Raw genomic sequence first — 19,762 nt, 5'->3', positions numbered from 1 at the left:
ATTAGAGATTTTTTGGTTTTTGAATATTGCCTTGAAAGTTTTTAATAAGGAGTTTAAAAATATGACCGTTGTATTGGAATAGTTCCGTTTTAAATACCTACTTAAATTGGCATTAAAATATTTAACCAACATCTACCCTTTTTGGATTAAAAGGTGTGAATGTTATGTTATAATCATTCCCTATTTATTTATAAAATAGGTTGCAGTTATAGTGCTCCGAATCTGTAATACAATAAAATAAAGTACTTAATAAGTAATGGTTTCTAAAATTGTCACTACTTGTAAAATACTACTCCTCGGAAAGTAAACGAACTAAAATAAAACTTAACCTCATTGAAGAAAAGCCTTTGTGTTTATTAGAGTCTAAACCAAATACATAACAATAATATTTGGTGTTAATTAAAATACATAAATATTATGATTTAGCCAATGATCCAAATATAAAAGGGGGAAAATAAGATTAAGATTCAAAGCTATCTCTGTAAACGCTTACTACGTTTAGTTATTGCAAGTTCATACTTCGATGTCAGTCCTTGACAGCTCACAGCTGCTGCACAATAATAAAACAAGTGCGACGAAATAAGTAACTCACAAAATATAACCATACCACATACAATAAATATAATCAAGTACAAAGAATATCAATCGTTGTTTTAGCTTTGTACTTGAGAAACAAAAAATACAGAAACCAACAAGCTAATGGATCAACTAAACGAAGTTACCACTGTCATCGAGAACAACCAGAGTTCTGTCAAAATTACGTTGGTCAAGTAAATCGTGCGAGTAATAATTATAAAATTACAAAAATAACATAATTCATTAGTAAATTTCACATAGTTCAACAAAACACAAACTGTAGTTAATACGTGTAACACTATGAAGCATTAAAGTGGTTGGTAGTTTAAATAAATAACAAAAAGAACATGGTGCTAATGATCTTGTATGACGACGTGCCTCAATGAATTAAAAAAAATGAAAAAGTGTGTAGTTTTCGTTAATCAAGTGTAGAGGAAACAAGCGTCATCATGTTTCGCAGCAGAAGTTGGTTCGGTGCGTCGTGGGGGCGTCCTAAAAACCCCCATTCTTTGGAGAGATTGAAATATTTACATAATATTTTGTGTAAAAACACAACAGTGTCTGAGAGTAACCGTGGTACCTTGGTGGAGTCGTTGAGGTGTATAGCTGAGATATTGATATGGGGAGATCAGAATGACAGTTCCGTTTTCGAGTAAGTAATGTTTCTGTGATCACTATTTCATTATTTGTAAACAAAGTTGACATGGTGAACAATGATCAAGGTAAACTAGTTTCTGCAGAATTATTGAGCAGAGATACTTGTTTGTTCTATATGTAACATTTTATGAAGGTCTTTCCTAATATTATTAAAAGTAATAATATTTATCTGAGTTATGACCTCAGTGAATATTGGCACCATAATTTATTATAAGTCATAAAATCTTAGTCCGATGTTTGACTAACCATTAACTCATATAAGGAGTGTACTTCTTGCCTAATAAGTTGAATATATTGTACGCAAATTACTTATAATCTTTATGTTTTCTTAATTTGATTAACTAGTTAAAGTGCTATGCTATTTGTGCGTAAATGTTTTTAAAATATATCAGAGTCAGTACTGTTTAGTAGTTATCTATTTTTTAATAAGTTTAATTTTATTACAAACTATCCTTTAAGAGATTGGAAACAAAACTAAAAAAGGAAAATTACTTTTAAATAAAAAATTATTGGCACTTAATACTTAAACTAATTTATTTTCTGTTGTTTTGTCCTACAAACACAAACCAACTATTTACAACATTTTTTTAACTGTTGTCTTTATTTATTACTAGAGTCTGCCACCGGCTTCGCCCACATTCCTGTGGGACAAAAAGTAGCCTATATGTTATTCCAGATCATAATCTATTCCACATTCTGATCCCTTAACTAAATTTGCACGAAAGAGTAACAAACATCCATACTCACAAACTTTCACATTAATATAATAACTAGTAGGACTGTATTACTATCTCTTCTATTAACTTGCAGTTTCTTTCTGGAGAAGAATATGCTGTCATACTTCTTGAAGATCATGCGACAGAAGTGTGGAGGCTCATCCTATGTATGTGTGCAACTGCTGCAAACATTAAATATACTCTTTGAGAACATAAGGAATGAAACATCACTGTGTAAGTAAAAATAACATATATTTATTGCAAAATAATAACTAACTACCATGATTTTTATAAATTTTGGGTCTAAATGTTGGTTAATAGCTACTAATTAGAATTACTTGTTAACATCTTTAAATAATTTATTTGTTGCTTATTGCTAATTTTATATAGTAAATGGTATAAGCAACAGAATAAGACTATGTATTGTAGTCTATCTAAGTATAGAATAGTAATAGGATAATTTGTAGCAATAAAAAACAAAATTAAAAATTTCTGAAGTATTTTTACTTTAAGAGTTTTATTCAGTTTTAATATTTGTTACAGATTATTTGCTCAGCAACAACCATGTCAACTCAATAATAGTGCACAAATTCGACTTCTCCGATGAGGAGGTGATGGCATACTACATTTCTTTCCTCAAGACTCTCAGCTTGAAACTAAACAACCACACCATACATTTCTTCTACAATGAGGTAAGATCTCTTGACATAGGAAAACAATCTTTATTGACATGTATGTGAGTTGCTGCCAATGTCAAATTGGTGTGAGTTTATGTAATGGATTTTGTTTTGTTTATTTCCTCTTGAAGAAATAAACTAACATCTTTATTGTTTTGTATCTAACTAAAACTTTATTTTTAGTTTTGCCCCATGTGTTATAAGGAAAATTACTTTTAATATAAGGTCAGAGGATATGAGTAAACTACATGTGTTGGTAAAATTCCAATGAATGTTAAGTTTTACAAACCATTCTCAATAAAACCATCATCCACATTTAAATTAGTTACTTATTAAATATTTTTAAATTAGACAAAGTTTTAAGTAAGAGATCGCCTTGTGCGATAAGACCACCCATTGTACACTGTGCTTATTTATGTTGTCCTATGTGTTTATGTGGTGTACAATAAAGTATAAATAAATAAATAAGTAAGCAATAAATGTAGCTATTAACTTAATAAAACAACTAATTGCATTGGGTATGCTGTATACATTACCTATTTCATTGAAATACATAATTACCTTATCAGTATTGTATGATTTATCGTTTTAGGTCAAATAAGTAGGTAGGTACTTAATCTTTATCTTGTCCTTGAAATTTCCTGTAGTTAATAGTTAATTACAAATTCGTCAATAACTAGCTAATGAAATAAACAAAATAACACTAGTTATACATTTTATTGTAATCATCAATATTTGGATTTTTTTTACTAAGTTCCTAAAACACTAGAAAATGTTTGATGATGTTTTTTTAACTAACATTAGTATCAATTTCCCTTATCAATGGCCAATGTTCTGTGATAACGTCGTTAATGGTTACACAGCTGTGACATAATTGTGACGATTGTGTCATTCGCGGAAATGCAAATGTCACAGGGATGCTGAATATGATGCAAAAATCGATAATAATTAAGTACAAAAGAAAAAGACCAAAGATTATTTCGGTACTATGTTTTAGTATAAATCAGTACATTTTGTTCCTCTAAAAAACCTGTCCTATTTTACTATGTTCTCTTCTGTCTTTTTAATTTCAAGAAGGTACAGCAAGCATTTGTGTAAAAGTCGATATTTGAATCGACCTATCGATTCGGTCACACATTTGAATAGTGTATTTGAACAATCGAAATGCAGAAATGAATCGTCGAAATCGACATGTCGTGGATTGTTTCAAACAGACAGACAGTTATTCAAGGTTGAGTTTTCACGTGTTACAACCGAGTCACGAACTATAGCGTGTATTGTTTGCAGGCATCGCCACAAAATATCAGTATCACATTGTCACGGCATGTCTAGTACAAAATTTGTAATATTAATATAACAGTGAATTCAGCACTTTACTATTTTGTCTAGTGATCGCAAACATTTTTGGGTACCACGCTACCTTGGGGGTAATCTTGTCTTCGGATCGGTGATTTGACTTACCCTCTATAAACCTAAGGAACCTAGTTCACCTCTAAACTAGTCTACCAGGTTTGCAGACTTTAATAAATCTCTCAATGTTTATTTATTTTTAAAGTCATTCGAATTAAGGGGAATTCAGACATGTTGTTTAAAATGTGGGTGGCATCAGTAGGTACGCATTGTTTTAGAGCGAAACGAATGCCTGTAATACAATTTTTTTTTTTTTTTTTTTTTTACATTTAATGGGTCGACGTTTGACCGCTATCTCACCTGATGGTAAGTGATGATGCGGCCTACGGTGGAGCACGTCTGCCCATAAGCAACCTATTCACTCGGGCCTTGAAGACACCCAGGTTATACCCATCAGGAAACACAGACTCCGGCAAGGAGTTCCACTCCCTAGCAGTTCGCACAAGGAAGCTTGAAGCGAAGCGCTTCGTGCGAGTTGGTGGGATATCTACCATGAAGCGGTGACGCCTCGCCGATTGTCTTGTGGTTCGATGATGAAAAGGACTAGGGGGAATCAAGTTGTGCAATTCCCCCGCACACTCTCCGAAATGTATCCGGTAAAAAACGGAAAGGCTTGCGACCTTGCGCCTGTGTTCAAGGCTTTGAAGCCGGGCCTCCACAAGCGCATCATCGTTGATGAGCTTCTTGGCACGCCTTTCAATGTGTTCGAGCGCATCTAGCTGGCATTTAGCCGAGCCGTCCCAAAGGTGAGAACAGTACTCCATACATGACCGAACCTGCGCTTGGTACAGGCTCAGCAGTTGTTTCGGTGTGAAGTACCGTCTCACCTTCGAGAGGATACCCAACTTCCTACCAGCCAGATGCGCCTTCGACTCTATATAAGAGCCGAAGTTTAGCGTTGGCGATAGAGTTACGCCAAGAAGCTCTAGATGATCCGATATTGGAACGGATACATTTCGGAAAGTAGGAGCCAGCGGAAATTGACTCCGTTTGGCAGAGAATAGACACGCCTGGGTTTTGGTAGCGTTGAACTTGACCAAGTTGGCGTCACCCCAATCAGAGACCGCCTTCAAGGACGAGTTCAACCGTTCGACCATGGATTCTCTTAGAGACTGGATCTGTGTTCCGCTAGTCCGCGCATCGGACACATACCTTTCAACAACTGTGCTGTCATCTGTATACCCAAAGATACCGGGCTTAAGCAGGTCGTTGATGTGCAGCAAAAAGAGCGTTGCTGAAAGTACTGACCCCTGAGGGACTCCGGCGTTGATACCAAATTGGTCAGACGAGCAGCCATCGATGACTACTCGAATTGACCGATCCCTCAGGAAGTCTGCAATCCATCTGCACAGATCAGCGGGAAGTCCATATGCAGGAAGCTTGCCGATAAGGCTGTCGTGCCAAACCCTGTCAAAGGCCTTCGATATATCGAGAGAGACCGCTATTGCCTCCCCGTGCTTCTCGATGGCCTCGCTCCAAATGTGGGTGGCATACGCAAGAAGGTCCCCAGTGGATCGGTTGCGGCGAAACCCATACTGCTGATCGCTGAGGAGGTCGTTACCTTCAAGGTATGCCAGGAGCCTGTTGTTGAGTACACGTTCCATACTCTTACAGAGTATGGACGTGACCGAGATTGGTCGGTAATTGTTAGGGTCGGCACGACTACCTTTTTGGGCACAGGCTGCACGTTGGCCAGCTTCCATGCAACCGGCACTTGACCAGTCTCCAAGGAAAGTCGAAACAGGCGTGTCAGGATTGGAGACAACTCAGGCGCACAGGTTTTTAAAACCACGGCCGGGATTCCGTCGGGGCCACTGGCCTTGTTCACGTCGAGATTACGCAACGTCTTATACACCTCCTTCTGTCGGATGCGAATTTTCGACATTTTCGTCTCGCATACGTTATTTAGAGAAGGAGGTATAGCGCCACCAGTATCAAGACGTGAAGATTCCGCAAATAGAGAAGCAAACAGGTTTGCCTTCTCTACCGCGGTGTGTGCCAGCGTCCCGTTAGGCCCCAGGAGAGGTGGGAGTGAAGGGCGGCAGAAGTTCGATTCAACCGCCTTGGCCAGGGACCAGAATGCTTTACTACCCGCTGGGTAAGAAGCCAGTTTGTTCCCTATTCGGCCAATGTGGTTGAACCGGGCCATCCGTAATGCCTTTTTGCATGACTTGGCAGCCCTGTTATAGGCTCTCTTCCTCTGAAGAGTGTCGTCAGCCTTACGACGCCTGGCATCCGCCCATGCCAAGTATGCCGCATGCTTTCGCGCTTCAGCACGTCTGCAGTCGGCATCGAACCATGGACGAGTCCCACCGAAAGATGTCGCGTCAGAGAATGGAATGTAGTATTCCATGCCCTGACGCAACACCCCTGTTATGGCATCCGCACAAGCTGACGGGTCTTCAGTAGAGAAGCAGACAGGCCGCCAAGGATAGGATGCAAAAAAGGATCGCATCCCATCCCAATCTGCTGACTTGTACCGCCACATCCGCCGAGATCCTCTGGGACAAGGATCCGGTGGGGAGTACGTGGATACGGATTTCACCAGACAGTGGTCAGAGCTACCCAAGGGTGAAGATACTGACACCGAGTAGCTGTCTGGATCAGTTGTCAGCAGAAGGTCTAGGCAGTTGGCAGTGTGCGAGTCGACATCGGGCACCCTTGTGGCCTTCTGGACCAGCTGGGTCAGGCCAAGCGTTAGCGCAAGCTTACGCATTTCCTCCCAGCATGGTCAGTGCACTGGTATGGGAACAGCCACTCCTGGTGATGAGCGTTAAAGTCCCCCAGTAACACCAACTGGGCCGAAGGGTACCTCTGCCGAGCCGCATCCGCCGTCTCCACAAGGTGTTGAGCTAATCTGGTCGTCTCCAAATCTCCGCTGTGCGACCGGTAGACACAGGCATAGAGGATTTTCTCTATGCCTGTGTCTACCAGTATCCACAAGGTTGAAAAACTGGGGTCCTCAAAGTTTCGGAGACGCCGGTAACAGACGCCGTCTTGGACGTATAGGCATACGCCTGCACGGGGAACGAAGTTGTGCTCCAGAGAAAAGCCTGGGTAGTTCAGGTATGATACGTCCGACGGACATCTGATCTGGGTCTCCGAGAGAAACAAGAGCGTTGGGTTCTCGGTCTCCAGATGGTGATGGACCGCAATGAGATTTGAGTGCAAGCCTCGGATGTTGGAGAGGTGCACTTTGAGGGAGAGGGAGTGCAGCCGCTGTTGAACCCTTTTCTTAGCTCTCGTTTTCATAGTCGTAAATAAGTTGCTGAGAGGATGGCAGTGAAATGTTCCTCCTCACAGGCGACCCCAGACGCGCACTGCAGTTAGCCACATCAATGGGAGGCCAGCCTGGAGACTGCGGGGACGCCCGAGCCCCCCCACGTAAATCCATCGGGCCCTCTCTTCCGGTCGCCAACCGGCACGATGGCGTATACGTGGGATTTTTCGCTAGATGGCGGGGCAGCCTTTCACGTGTGGCTAGCACGCTAATTGGGCCCCCAACTATCTGCGGTCGGCCAGCGGTGCACCGTGCCTCGGATCCCGCTACCCTCCGCGACTGGCCACCCGATGCAGCCACACCAGCGCGCGCCAGATCGGTCTACCCATAGTGGAACAAACATTTCGACCCATCCTCTCGTACGGCGTCACCGAGCATCGTGGCGGAACACGGCTAGGCCGCTTGGCGACACGGTTTTGCTCGGTGGGTGGTTATAATGCCGTCGGCCGAAACCTACCACCTGAGTGTCACCTGTTTAGCACCACCCAGAGGCCACGTGTAGGGGTTCAGTTTTTTAAGGGTGCTCTCCTACGGACGAGGGTGACTCAGCCTCCAATTGGTGACTAATTGGTATATTTTATGTAACAAGCTCGTTAAAATTTCTCTGAAAATGTTTGTTTTGTGACCTTTGTAAAGGACTTTTAAATTGACTTGTTTTCTACATAGGTATACCTATGTTAGAAAAGTTTACTTACCTAGTGGAAACTTTTGGGAAGGATTTGCAAGTGGCAAGTGTCTAGGATAATAATTACAAGTATTATGAACTGGCTACTGATCAGTAGTGAGTCTGTAGTGTTCCTTATGTATTACAGTATTGCATTAGAAATGAATTAAGAATTAATATTCACAGCACACAAAGGATTTCCCGCTGTATACAGAGGCGATCAAGTTCTTCAACCATTCCGAGTCGATGGTGCGCATCGCCGTGCGTACGCTGACGCTCAACGTGTACCGGGTGCAGGATGCCAGCATGCTCCGGTTTATTAGAGATAGGTATGTATTATAATTTTTTAATCTTATTACTTCCGAATGAGACACAACACACAGCTACTTATATGAGATTATAGCTAGATACATAGTTTCTCGCTTGGATCTGCGTTCCGGCAAACAAAGACTAATTAATGGTTAAGATTATAAATAAAATCCTCAATGTTTTAAGATCTTCTTTATAATGTTCATCGTAAATTAATTTTAAAAATGTTCCATAAAATCTCTCGTTAAGTCCTTTTTGGGGTCTTCGATCCTTAGTTGCAAAAGGTTTAATCTTGAAGTACTAACGTAATAATGAAGGGATTTCATAAACTTAATATGTGTTTACAATAGAGATTGATTCTAGCACAAATATGGGGCTACTTATTATATTTTTAACTACATGGAACACTGTAATAGAATTTAGCATATTGTACTAATCTTTTCGCACATTAATGGCATATCATAATGTCAGTACCTAAATCGTTCTGCATTTTGATGCGAATTGATTTCCAAAGTAGGTTTGGTTAGATATTTGACTTTCCACAGTTGTTAGTACACCTATTTTCCACGAATGCGTGTCTAACCTCTATTGACATTGAACTTCAAACATTTACATCCTACAATTTATTATGTGGTCTTCGTTTCGTGAAGTCAAAGCGGCGGCGACGGCGCGCTTTGTATGAACACAGACGGGTTTCAGATTTCAACCAAGTCTAAACTCTATTTACTTTGTAGCTCCGAAATCCGACTTGTACATTACTGAGCTAAGTTTATTCTATCTAAATGTGAAGTGTTGAGTGTCCAGTGACGACCTAAACTAATTCAAAATGAGGATCAAAGATATGGACAATAAAATCTTGCAGTCTTCGACGTATGTTTTAGTTTTGTACAATTTGAGAACAATACAGTATTTTAAAGCTAATGATACAGTTCGTAGACTTTAATATAATCTATAAATATACTCTACATTTACACATTATTTTACGTTAGGGAATAAAACGTAGTAGTATTTAGAAGTCATGCATATTCAAGGAGTATCTCGGTCGTTTCATTAGTGGTCGTCAATATGCTAACACAACTGTGTGTCCCGCAGGACGGCGGCCCCGTACTTCAGTAATCTGGTTTGGTTTATCGGCAAACACATACTGGAACTGGACGCATGTGTCAGAAACGACGCTGAGTAAGTCCATCTATTATATTATTTGTGATTTTGTTTTGGTCTGTTTTGTTATGTTCGGTTTATTTACTTATTTATTTTGTAGATAGACTTATATGTAGATGTAGTTTGTTTTACTGATTCATAATCAACCGGTTACATACTAAATGTACCAAATTCAAAATCCTTTTTTTTATACAATTCGAACTCAGACTTTATTTATGACTCAAAATTCAGAAATTCTTTTTCCAGCCACCAATCACAGCAGAAACTCGATGATCTTGTAGCGGAACATCTCGACCACCTCCATTACATTAATGACATACTATGTCTCAACATTCCCGACCTCAACGATGTACTGACGGAGCATCTCCTGCACAAATTGCTAGTGCCTCTATACATTTACTCACTCACTTCCGAAAGTGTAAGACGGTTACAGACATCTTCACCGTACAACCGAGACCACATACAAAGCATTGAAGCTATTACAAGAAACCTAGAAGCAATACTTAAAGGGAAGAACGCGGAGTCTCCATCACGAATGACGTTCCCCAGACAAAGGATGGAATCAGAAGACGAGAGCAAGCCGTCGGTGTCGTGCGTCGTGTCCCTGTTTCTGTTATCGCAAGTGTTCCTTATTATAACGCATGGCCCGATTGTCCACGCGCTGGCCTGGATCATACTGCAATCAGACTTATCTGTGTTCGAGGACGGCGCGACCAAGATACTAGAAATGTACATTAGCAATGCAAAGTCCAATGTCAAATTAGAGTTCTCTAAACCTCAATTAAGTTTAGAGAAGGCATTAGAAAATACGTCAATTGAGAGGGACTACACCACCCCGGAGTACGGTGGTCCCAAAGCATTCGGATATGATACGGATCAATCGAGTTGCGATCTCGATCCCGAATTAGTTTCAACTTCTCTTCCGTCCACGTCGCATATAAGCGAATCATCGAGTATTGGTCACGACTCCACTGAGGATTTGGTGACACAAATACAGTCGACGAAAACTAATAGCTCAGGGACTCTCAAGGAGAACATGCCCGACTCGCCTTTGCCAGATTCTGGTATCGAATCGAGTTCGTCGAAAACGAACGAATACAACAATATTACTGATGAAGAGAAACAGAAACTGCTTGGCGTAGCGCCGAGCACGTCTGCCGAGAGAACTGTGACACTCGACAGCATCATAGAGAGGGAAAGTAAAGAGATCGAGAAGAGGCCGTTCTTAAAGACTATTCTGGATTCTCTGGATTGCAGCGAGAATGACTACAAAGCGCTGTTTGCTCTATGCTTGCTGTTCGCATTGATCAACAATAAAGGTGAGTACTTTATGTGCCATGTGGCTTGGATGTAATGTAGATAATATTGTCATGTGGTCGGATATTTATGATGCCATTCACTTTACTTTGGTTGGGAGTAATCTAAAACATAATTTGATATTTAGGCTATTGATTGTTCTTTATTTTCGGACCTTGTTTTGCACAACTTCCGAACAACGTAACCTTGGCGCCGCTCGAAGGTTGCTGCAAAGTGCAATGCTCGGTTATAAAAATATTTTTTTATTATTTTTGGCCGTATTTAGATATCAGGCTTGCATGTCCTTTACGTTAAGGCTCTTAAAATGTTAAAACGTTTTCTTTTTTACTAATTTTGTATTCTATTCTGTCCTTTGCTTTCTTTGGATTAAATAGTGGGTAAGTTAGTTACACTCATGTTTACGTCTCACGTTCAGGAATGCCACAGAATGTGTGCCGTGTGCTGCGTGACATGTGCATTGCTTTACACATTACATTTCATCACATCTGTAGTAATTATTGAAATGGAATGGTACGGAATGTTGTATGGATATAATAATGTAACATTTCAACACAGATAGACATCAAGTCATACTTAAATATTGTTTTGGTAGTGTGTAATAAGGAGGAAAAAGCAATAACAAACAATATATTTTTTAATTTTAGGAGTGAACACAGAACTACTAGACACGCTCCTATGTCCTGAGGAGGAGATCACGAATGCGCAAGAGTCGAGCGGTTCGCAGAGTTCAGCGCCCTCTGGTGACACAATGTCGCCGCCACCAAAACGTCCCCTGCAGAGTTTCAACGCATTGCTGATATCTAAGCTTATGGCCATCGCCAACTTGAGCTGTAAACCTGGTGAGTGTTCACTTATAGTACAGTCTTTCCTGACTTAATTACCCTTGAGATTGGTGTATGGATGTCCCAAGACTGAAATGGTGCAATAAGGTGCAAATTGCATGGTCGTGTAAAACTCTATGTAGGTGTAACAAAACATTAAATTATTTGCTCAACCACTTGATTGCCTGTATATGAGATTATAGAAAATATATTGTTTCGTGTGGATCTACGTTTTAATACCACGGGTTAATGTTTACAATTCTGTCATTATTCCCTTTCCTTCCAGCATCCAAGGTCCGTTTGGTGACGCTGGAGCTGAGCGTGACGTTGATGCGCGTGGCGATGTGCGGCGCGGGCGGCGGGGGCGGCGCGGGCTGCGCGCGCCACGCGCCCGCCGCCGACAACCTGCGCGCGCGCGCCGCCGCACTCGCGCGCAACTTCTACAAGTGCGACGATATATTCCTCGACATGTTCGAAGACGAGTGAGTCGCTATGTATAGTTAAGAAAATTTCAGGAAATTTAACGCCGAGATAAATCATTTATTAAGATTTTTATCAGCAAATATCATTAAAAGAATACAATTCACTTAATACTAAAACACATGATGCTTAATTTAAAATTCATCATCATTTATTTTGTTGTTGGATTTTAAGAATTTAATTCGCGTAAGATAGCACTCGTCTCTGTACAGTAATGATCCATTACTTCTAGAAAGTATCTGTCACCTAGTTCACGCAAGCGAATATAGATCTTATCGTTTTACGACATACAAATGATATTCCAACGAAATTTATGGTTCATTCCACATGAGTTATTGTTACTGAAGTATCGATGTGATATGTGATACAAAATAAATTCGTTCGAAATGCCAGATAATGTATTATTTCATATCGTATATGAACATTATCAATTACAATCATAAAAGCGTAATTCCGGTGTGTCAGTACAATATCTATTGATCATGTAAGCATGACTAAATACTTGTATAGTAATTTATTTATTTATTAACTTGGAAAACCAATAACTAATACATTTTGACTAAGAAAATAATGACTAGACACATTACAATAACTCAGGAAATGTAGGGATTACTACTAAAAATACTCATATACTTAAAGAACTTGACCGAATTCGTAAGCAATTAATTTAATAATTACCGGTACCGATCCCACATACACCTCTACACTATTAGCTAATGTATTTGTAATGGTACCAAATAGGTTTAAGGCAATATACCTACACTTTAATATCATATCTTTTATTAAGCTACTATGACATTAGCTAAACTATACTAATGTGAGAATTCATTACAGGACAATGTCTATAATATTAGATCTCTCTCTCCGGTCCTTTAGGTTGTTTTTTCTAGTAATAAAATTGGGGTAATAACCAATTAAAGAAATAGAAATGCTAGAAGAATGAGATCTTAAAAATGGTATCTAGTACTACTAACAAATATGTACATTGAATAAAGTGTGTATATAAACAATAATTTTAATTCATCTTATCCTAAAAACTAAAATCTTTTTCAAGCTACAACAGACTAAATATTTATCCCAAGTTTTATTATTATTAACATAAAGTTTGTTTTCCTTCGCAGGTATTGTGAAACGAGCAAACGACCTTTGAACGTGGAGTGGCTATGTATGGACGCGGCCATTTTGCTGCCACCGACTAGAACACCGATGTCGGGCATCGCATTTGCTAAGAGATTGCCTAGTGGAGAGGTAAATAATACGCTTTTCAATATAAGTAACAAAATAAATAAGATTTACCCGGACGTCAGGGCAACTCTTTGAATTATTAAAGCATTGCCTTTGGCTTTATCTAGTCATGTCCTTTATTACACTACTTGAGTCACCTTTACTTTGTTCTGACTGACAATTTACTCTTCCAAAAATGATATTTACTCTGGAATCATGTAAACGTATAAGAAGTTTTACTTGATACGATTTGAGAAGTTTTTGTTATTTGATAATAATAATAGTTAGGTATAAGTTTTTGTTTAATATTTAACTTTAAAACGTATCAAATAGATGGAGAGAGCGCGGCGAGCAATACGTACCTTCTTCTTGATTCGGGACCTGTATTTGAAGCTGACTGGGAAACCAGAAACACAGTTGCCTCTAACTAATCCGGCGCCATTCGTACAAGTTGGAGACGTTTTGGACCTTAGTAAGTTGCAGAATATATTATTTTAGTATTCTCCTATCAATTTAATTTCAAGCAACAAAATAATAACTTCATGAAACAACAAACAGTATTGTAATAAATATTTACAGATAAACAATAAAATTATTCAAAAGAGATCGTCAATATATTTTACATAACATATTAAATCTCTTTTGATGTACGAAATATTGACTGCTTTTGCTAAAAAAAAATTCGCCGCCATTAAACGAAAAACGAACAAAACAAAAAAAAGAATCTATATGGCATCATCGATTTTTTTAGCATGAAGTAGCCTGTATTTTGTGTAACTTTCATAAGCGTTAATAAAACTTTTTTCTAATTTACATTAAAACGCAACACTGGCAACTTTTGCCAAAAAACACCTCGATCGCCATTAGATGAAAAAGGAAGAAAAATTTAAAAATAATATTTAATGGCATCCTAATATTTTTTAACGAATAAAGGCCAGTTAATTGGCGTTTTGATATAAAACCTTTTTTTAAAAATACATTATTTTTGACAATTACATTTTTTTATTGGTTGTAAAAATGGCGGGATTTGAATTTTAACTGTTATATTTTTCTATTACAGATGATTCTGATCTCATATCGTGTGATATTATACAAAAGGATGGAACATGGCAACATAGGTTTCTCGCAGTAGATAATATACAAATAATTTTAGTTGAACCTGATAAACAAAGGCTTGGATGGGGTGTTGCGAAACTTGTTGGAAGTTTACAGGATTTAGAAGTAAGTTGAAATTTGTTTTATCTTTATTTACTTAAATACACATTAAATTAGTTTCATAAAATGGTCCTATTTATTAGCGGTTGCCATTGTAAACTATTAATGTTAATGAAAAGTAATTGTTAGAAGATATTTAAATATACTTATGTTTTATTTACAAAAAAAAATATTGATTAAATATTTATTAGCTTACTTAATGTAGTAAAATTTGTTAGAAGCTACGATTCTTTACATAATTGACAATGTAATAATATCCTACTGAAGTAAGTACATTTAAATGTTACCGTATAAAATATGTATGTACTTAAATGGCAGTCCGCTAGTGATATAGGACTCAGTATATTCTCTCATTTCTCTTTTACAACATAACATAACATAAATAGATTTCCAATAAATAATCGTTCTCATTCTGTTTTTCTTTGCGTTCTAGATCAATCAGGTACCAAATTGAACTAATTTTAGTTTTTCTAGTAATTTTTGTGTTGGTAATTACTGTATATTGTGTATTATATAGTTATGTATATTATACATTACGTATATTAGCACTTTTTCATAATACAAATACATACTTCACGTTTTTCTTCTATTATAAGTATATTTTATTAATTTATTGCTTTTCAATGTCGAATGTTCCGACACTATAACCAATTAAGCTTCATAGAATAAATTTTTAAATTGTACTTTGATTTATAGTCTTTGATACTTTGGTTATGATATAACTATGAATCGAAGTATAAATATGTTCCAGGGTTGTTGATTCATAGCTGCGGATTAATCTTTTTACTGATATCGTACTCACCTCACTTAGATGTCAAAGAAAAATATCTGTACCATAGACGAGAATTAGAATTTAAAAATTACATTCAAAGCTTTTTAAGGTATCTTATAAGCAGTACAAGTAGAATCATAATGTCTACCAAGGAAGTTATAAATTAATTTAAATGTTACTCAGTTGACATATACAACACTGGTACATAAAATAGTTACGCTTCTATTATTTCACATAAAACACCAACAATATCTTAAATTCCAATCTTCTATCCCTTTCTAATAGATACAAGGTGACAAGGAGGACCCCCGTTGCCTCCACCTGACGATCCACAAGCCTCGAGTGGGCGCGTCCGGCGCACTCCCGCGCACCGTACTACTTAGGGCCAAGTTCAAGTTCGATGACCATATACGCAGTATGGCTGCTAAACAACGACTTACTAAGGTAGATATTGATGTTACTAGTGGTTTTTCTTGGTCTTTATCCAACGATTTTGGAGGTTTTATTGAATGTTGTGATTAATTTATTATTATGGTCTATGTTGTATAATGCGATTTAAATTAATTTAATGCGAAAGAAATTAGAAACAGCTTCGATTACTGCAATCGTGGATTTACACCATAATGCATTACTTTGCTTTTGCAGGATATACAGGTAGATGTCAAAGTACCACCAAATATTCTGATTACCATTTGTAGAAAGTATTAGTTGTCCTAAACAGTATTTCTAGATACTTCTAGAGTACTAAGAATTTAATTCAACCACTTGTGTTATTTGGTTTTACTTTTAAAATTTCCTTGTTGGTGTAATAGTAATAAGTTATGTGACGTCTTTTCTCTAGGGTCGCACGAAATCCCGACAAAAGAAAATGCAGCAGATTGGTCGATTACTGGAAGTGTCGGGGATGTGTGCTCCTTCAATGGCGCCCCGACACCGACCGCTGTTTGCTAGGCCAGCACTCGCCACTGTACGACGATCCACAGGTAATTATTGCAATTTTAAAATTTTTTATTGTTATTTTTCATCTCAGTGATAGGCACTCGTATAATTATGTTGTTACGTAAAAGATTGGTCCTCAAATTCATACTTTCAAAAGACTTTATTAAAATAAAACGTAATTAACAATTGTTATAGTAATAATAAAATATTATTACAAACCCGCAATATGGTATTGTATACAGTGGTGTCGGTAGGGGGGGAGGACGACACGGAGCGGCGCCTGCGCCGGCCCAGCGGACACATGCTCAAGGACGGCATCGTCGTCTACAGGGAGCGGACTACTAGCAGGGAGAGGTATGGTACTACTGTTATGGTATATTACTTCACTATTTTTTAAGCAACAACTATAAAATCATTTATCACTACAATACTATACCATCAAAGTTTCAAGTTGTGCAAAGATGAAAAAAAAATTATAATTATATTCATAATCTTTCACAATACCTAAAAGACAGTATAAATCATGTAGTGGCATGAATATTATTAAAGATTAATTTTATTAATATTGCAGCAGTGTATCGCGCAGCAGTAGTGCGCACGGGTCCCGCGAGGGGTCGCCGCGGTCGCGGTCGGAGGAGATACCGCTCGAGGATATCAAGAGGAACAACGTCGTGTCCAGTCTCGCTGCTACTCCCGTGGTAACTCAGGTATGTACCTACATTTGTACATGAATTGAATATCCCTGCCATTTGTTAAATACAGAACATGTATTCACTCGCTATTATGTGGGACTCATAACATAATTGATGAAAAATGGTTAGATTGTATGTTTATACCTCCGTCCACCATTTAGTAGATGTAAAGGCGTGATAAAGTAGTACAAGTTGTTAAAAAGATCAAAACATTAGGCTCAATCGCGATTATTCCATATTTTTAAGGTGAAAAACAAAACCGCAATATGGCGCAATATAGTCTTTAAAATTACCTTAATTTTCAGTATAACTGTAGTAATATTATAACATTATTTCATTTCCAGAGCCAACCCAGCACGTCCTCGACACTTCTCAACAAAGTGAACAACTCCTCAGAAGAAACATCGTTCATATCGAGCGAGCCGTCACGACCTAAGCGCAAGGGGTTAGTGGAAACTATATGATATTAAATAGCACACACACTAGACAAATACTACGATAAATCGATGTACTTTTAATGTTTTAACTATATCATACCCGAAATTAATTATCAATACTTACTGGAAAGTTATTGGCTCACTCACATTACTAGATCTTAATTTATTTACTTTATCAGATTTCTTTTAAATCTTCGACTGCCTATAGTAAACTTTTCAAATCCTCCGCTAACTTCAGTTACCGATGACCCCTATGCCGTTTATAGTGACGTAACGTTTGGAAAAAAATGTAGTTTATTGTTTATTCAACTGTATTATTTACGGTATCTAGTTAATCGATAAGTCAAATCCTTGGTATTGATGTTAATTTCGGGTGTTGGTCAGATATTACAAACTTCAGTTCAGTCTCGATGTAACAGCGATGTTATGCAAAAATTGTGATAAGATTCGTGTCAGAGTATGACACCAGGACGGACAAGGCCTTTAAATTGTATTAAGAGTTTTGGTAAACGTAGTGAGAGGAATAGAAAACGGGAATGGGATGAATTTGTGGCTCAAAATGTGATGACAAATATAATTTCTGGGTCAATGATCTCCTTGATCCCTCTCCCTAAGAATATTTTACATGTTTTCAATTACTCAAACACGACTTGCTTTGAATAAACTTATAGTACAGTCTGTCCAAAGTGAAGAGTCTTGTTTTCAAGTTGTGTTTGAGTAGTTGGAAGAAAAGACGACTTGTATTCGTACTGTGTTAACCGGTGATGTGATTTATAAAATATTTTTTATTTACATACATTTTACTGCCTGTTATTTATGTTTAAATTATGACATTTATAGAAACGGATCGAAAGTTATACATAGATGATATATAAATCGACATTGTTTATTGTTTTTTTTTTATGATTGTCAGTTGTGGGAACTGTGGTATGGGTGTGACGTAAATTAACTACGTTTCATGGATATGTTCTAGTTGACAATAACTCAGATATGTTAGTTTAAGAATTGTCTTGTGACGGTTCCACGGTGACCGTGTGTGAGCCATCAATATGTATGTGCTAAGTAAAAGAGAAAGAAACATCTTTTATCTTTATCGCACACTCGACATGGAGCTTGCGTCATTGTGGTTACTTTAAAGTGACGTCATACCTACTCATATCATGCTTTGAGAATATCCAAGATTTCAAATACTTCATAGAAGTATCTTAGTAGTCAGTTTTCCCTGCACACACACGTAAGTATTATTTTAGTTACCTAATAAAACAATGTAATTCCTAGAAATCCTATACTTTGTTATTTTAAATTAGTTATATTAACGTAGTTTAGTCCTCATTGCACTTCCATTTCATTGTTTTAAATCGTTTCATAAATATAAATTACTCTTTAAAGAAGTTAAAACAAACATCAATTTTACAGTATATAAATAAGTAGTATTTAAAAGAATAGATATGGTGACAAATTAAATGAAACATTGTAAATCTTATTATAGGAGATTTCAAAGTAGTTATTTTTCTAAAAATTAACGGAATGGATCTCTTATTACGTCCATTTAGATTATGGAATGAAGTAGTTAGGTTGTTTTACACAATACGCTATTGGTGGCGCTTGTGTAAAATAAACTAACTGAGTTTGCGTTGATTGACTGCAAACCCGATTTACCTAGATTAAAATAGAAAGTAAATTCTCTGAAAGTCCAAATATTTCTAATAAATGAATGCTATTTACTTGTTTCATTATTGTGTACTTTTCAAACTTTGTGAAATTAAGCACTTTCCTATTACCATTGGCAGCGCAAACTCTAAAGTTAGATAGAAAAGAAAATGTAATGTATTTATGAAATATTTATGTATCGTATTTTGTATGTCTGACGTATTTATTGTATCATTCGATGTTAGGTGTCTCAAATGTTAATTCGGCGGTTGTATTTGTACGTAAAATAAGTTATATAAGCTTGCTTTTTGTGTTGTTTCACGTAAAACAAGATTTTTTTAAACATCGGTATATTTATTATGACTAACTCTGTGTGCTCTAACGGTAAATATCTCCATTAATGCCCAATACTGGAAATTAATAATATTTCGTTAAAATATCATTCCTTACAATGTGCTAATAAATAACAAATTTTATGAAATAACAGGTTAAGTATGACTACGATACAGATCTAACTAGAATATTCTATTGATATAGGTAAACCTTAAGAAATTTATGTTGTGATTTTTTTATTATTTTAAGAGTTGCAATAACTATCGATGTAAATAAATGTATTTTTGTGTTCTTAAATGAAAATATTGTAGTGTTGAAAGGAAATATATCACATGTTACATTTAAATTGTGTTTTACTCTTTTCTTTCTTTAATCATATTGTTTTTCTTGTTAATAATGTGCATCTTTTTTATTATTTTCCAATCTAATTAT

The 19,762-nt window shown here is 37.1% G+C and overlaps 1 protein-coding gene across 4 annotated transcripts; it reads left to right on the top strand.

The window, feature by feature from the left end:
• The first annotated feature begins 732 nt into the window (after nucleotides 1–732).
• Nucleotides 733–19,676, top strand: LOC118264180 (protein CLEC16A homolog). 4 transcript variants are annotated; one of them, XM_050704719.1, is made up of 16 exons: nucleotides 733–1,228; nucleotides 2,044–2,183; nucleotides 2,493–2,641; nucleotides 8,167–8,309; nucleotides 9,382–9,468; nucleotides 9,697–10,769; nucleotides 11,412–11,606; nucleotides 11,875–12,070; nucleotides 13,190–13,316; nucleotides 13,626–13,764; nucleotides 14,353–14,513; nucleotides 15,565–15,723; nucleotides 16,121–16,262; nucleotides 16,473–16,572; nucleotides 16,790–16,925; nucleotides 17,255–19,676. In XM_050704719.1, exons 1-16 carry the CDS (start codon nucleotides 1,026–1,028, stop codon nucleotides 17,372–17,374), a joined length of 3,270 nt encoding a protein of 1,089 aa, XP_050560676.1. In that variant the 5' UTR covers nucleotides 733–1,025; the 3' UTR covers nucleotides 17,375–19,676. The 4 variants fall into 4 exon arrangements, with proteins under 4 accessions (XP_050560676.1, XP_035432495.2, XP_035432494.2 ...); XM_035576602.2 differs by having other exon boundaries at nucleotides 16,461–16,572; XM_035576601.2 differs by having other exon boundaries at nucleotides 9,682–10,769.
• Nucleotides 19,677–19,762: the final 86 nt, after the last annotated feature.

Source organism: Spodoptera frugiperda, chromosome 26 (genome assembly GCF_023101765.2).
Source record: "Spodoptera frugiperda isolate SF20-4 chromosome 26, AGI-APGP_CSIRO_Sfru_2.0, whole genome shotgun sequence".
NCBI lineage: Eukaryota > Metazoa > Arthropoda > Insecta > Lepidoptera > Noctuidae > Spodoptera > Spodoptera frugiperda.
Note: the sequence above shows the minus strand (reverse complement) of the source record. Positions and strands in the feature narration are given on the sequence as shown.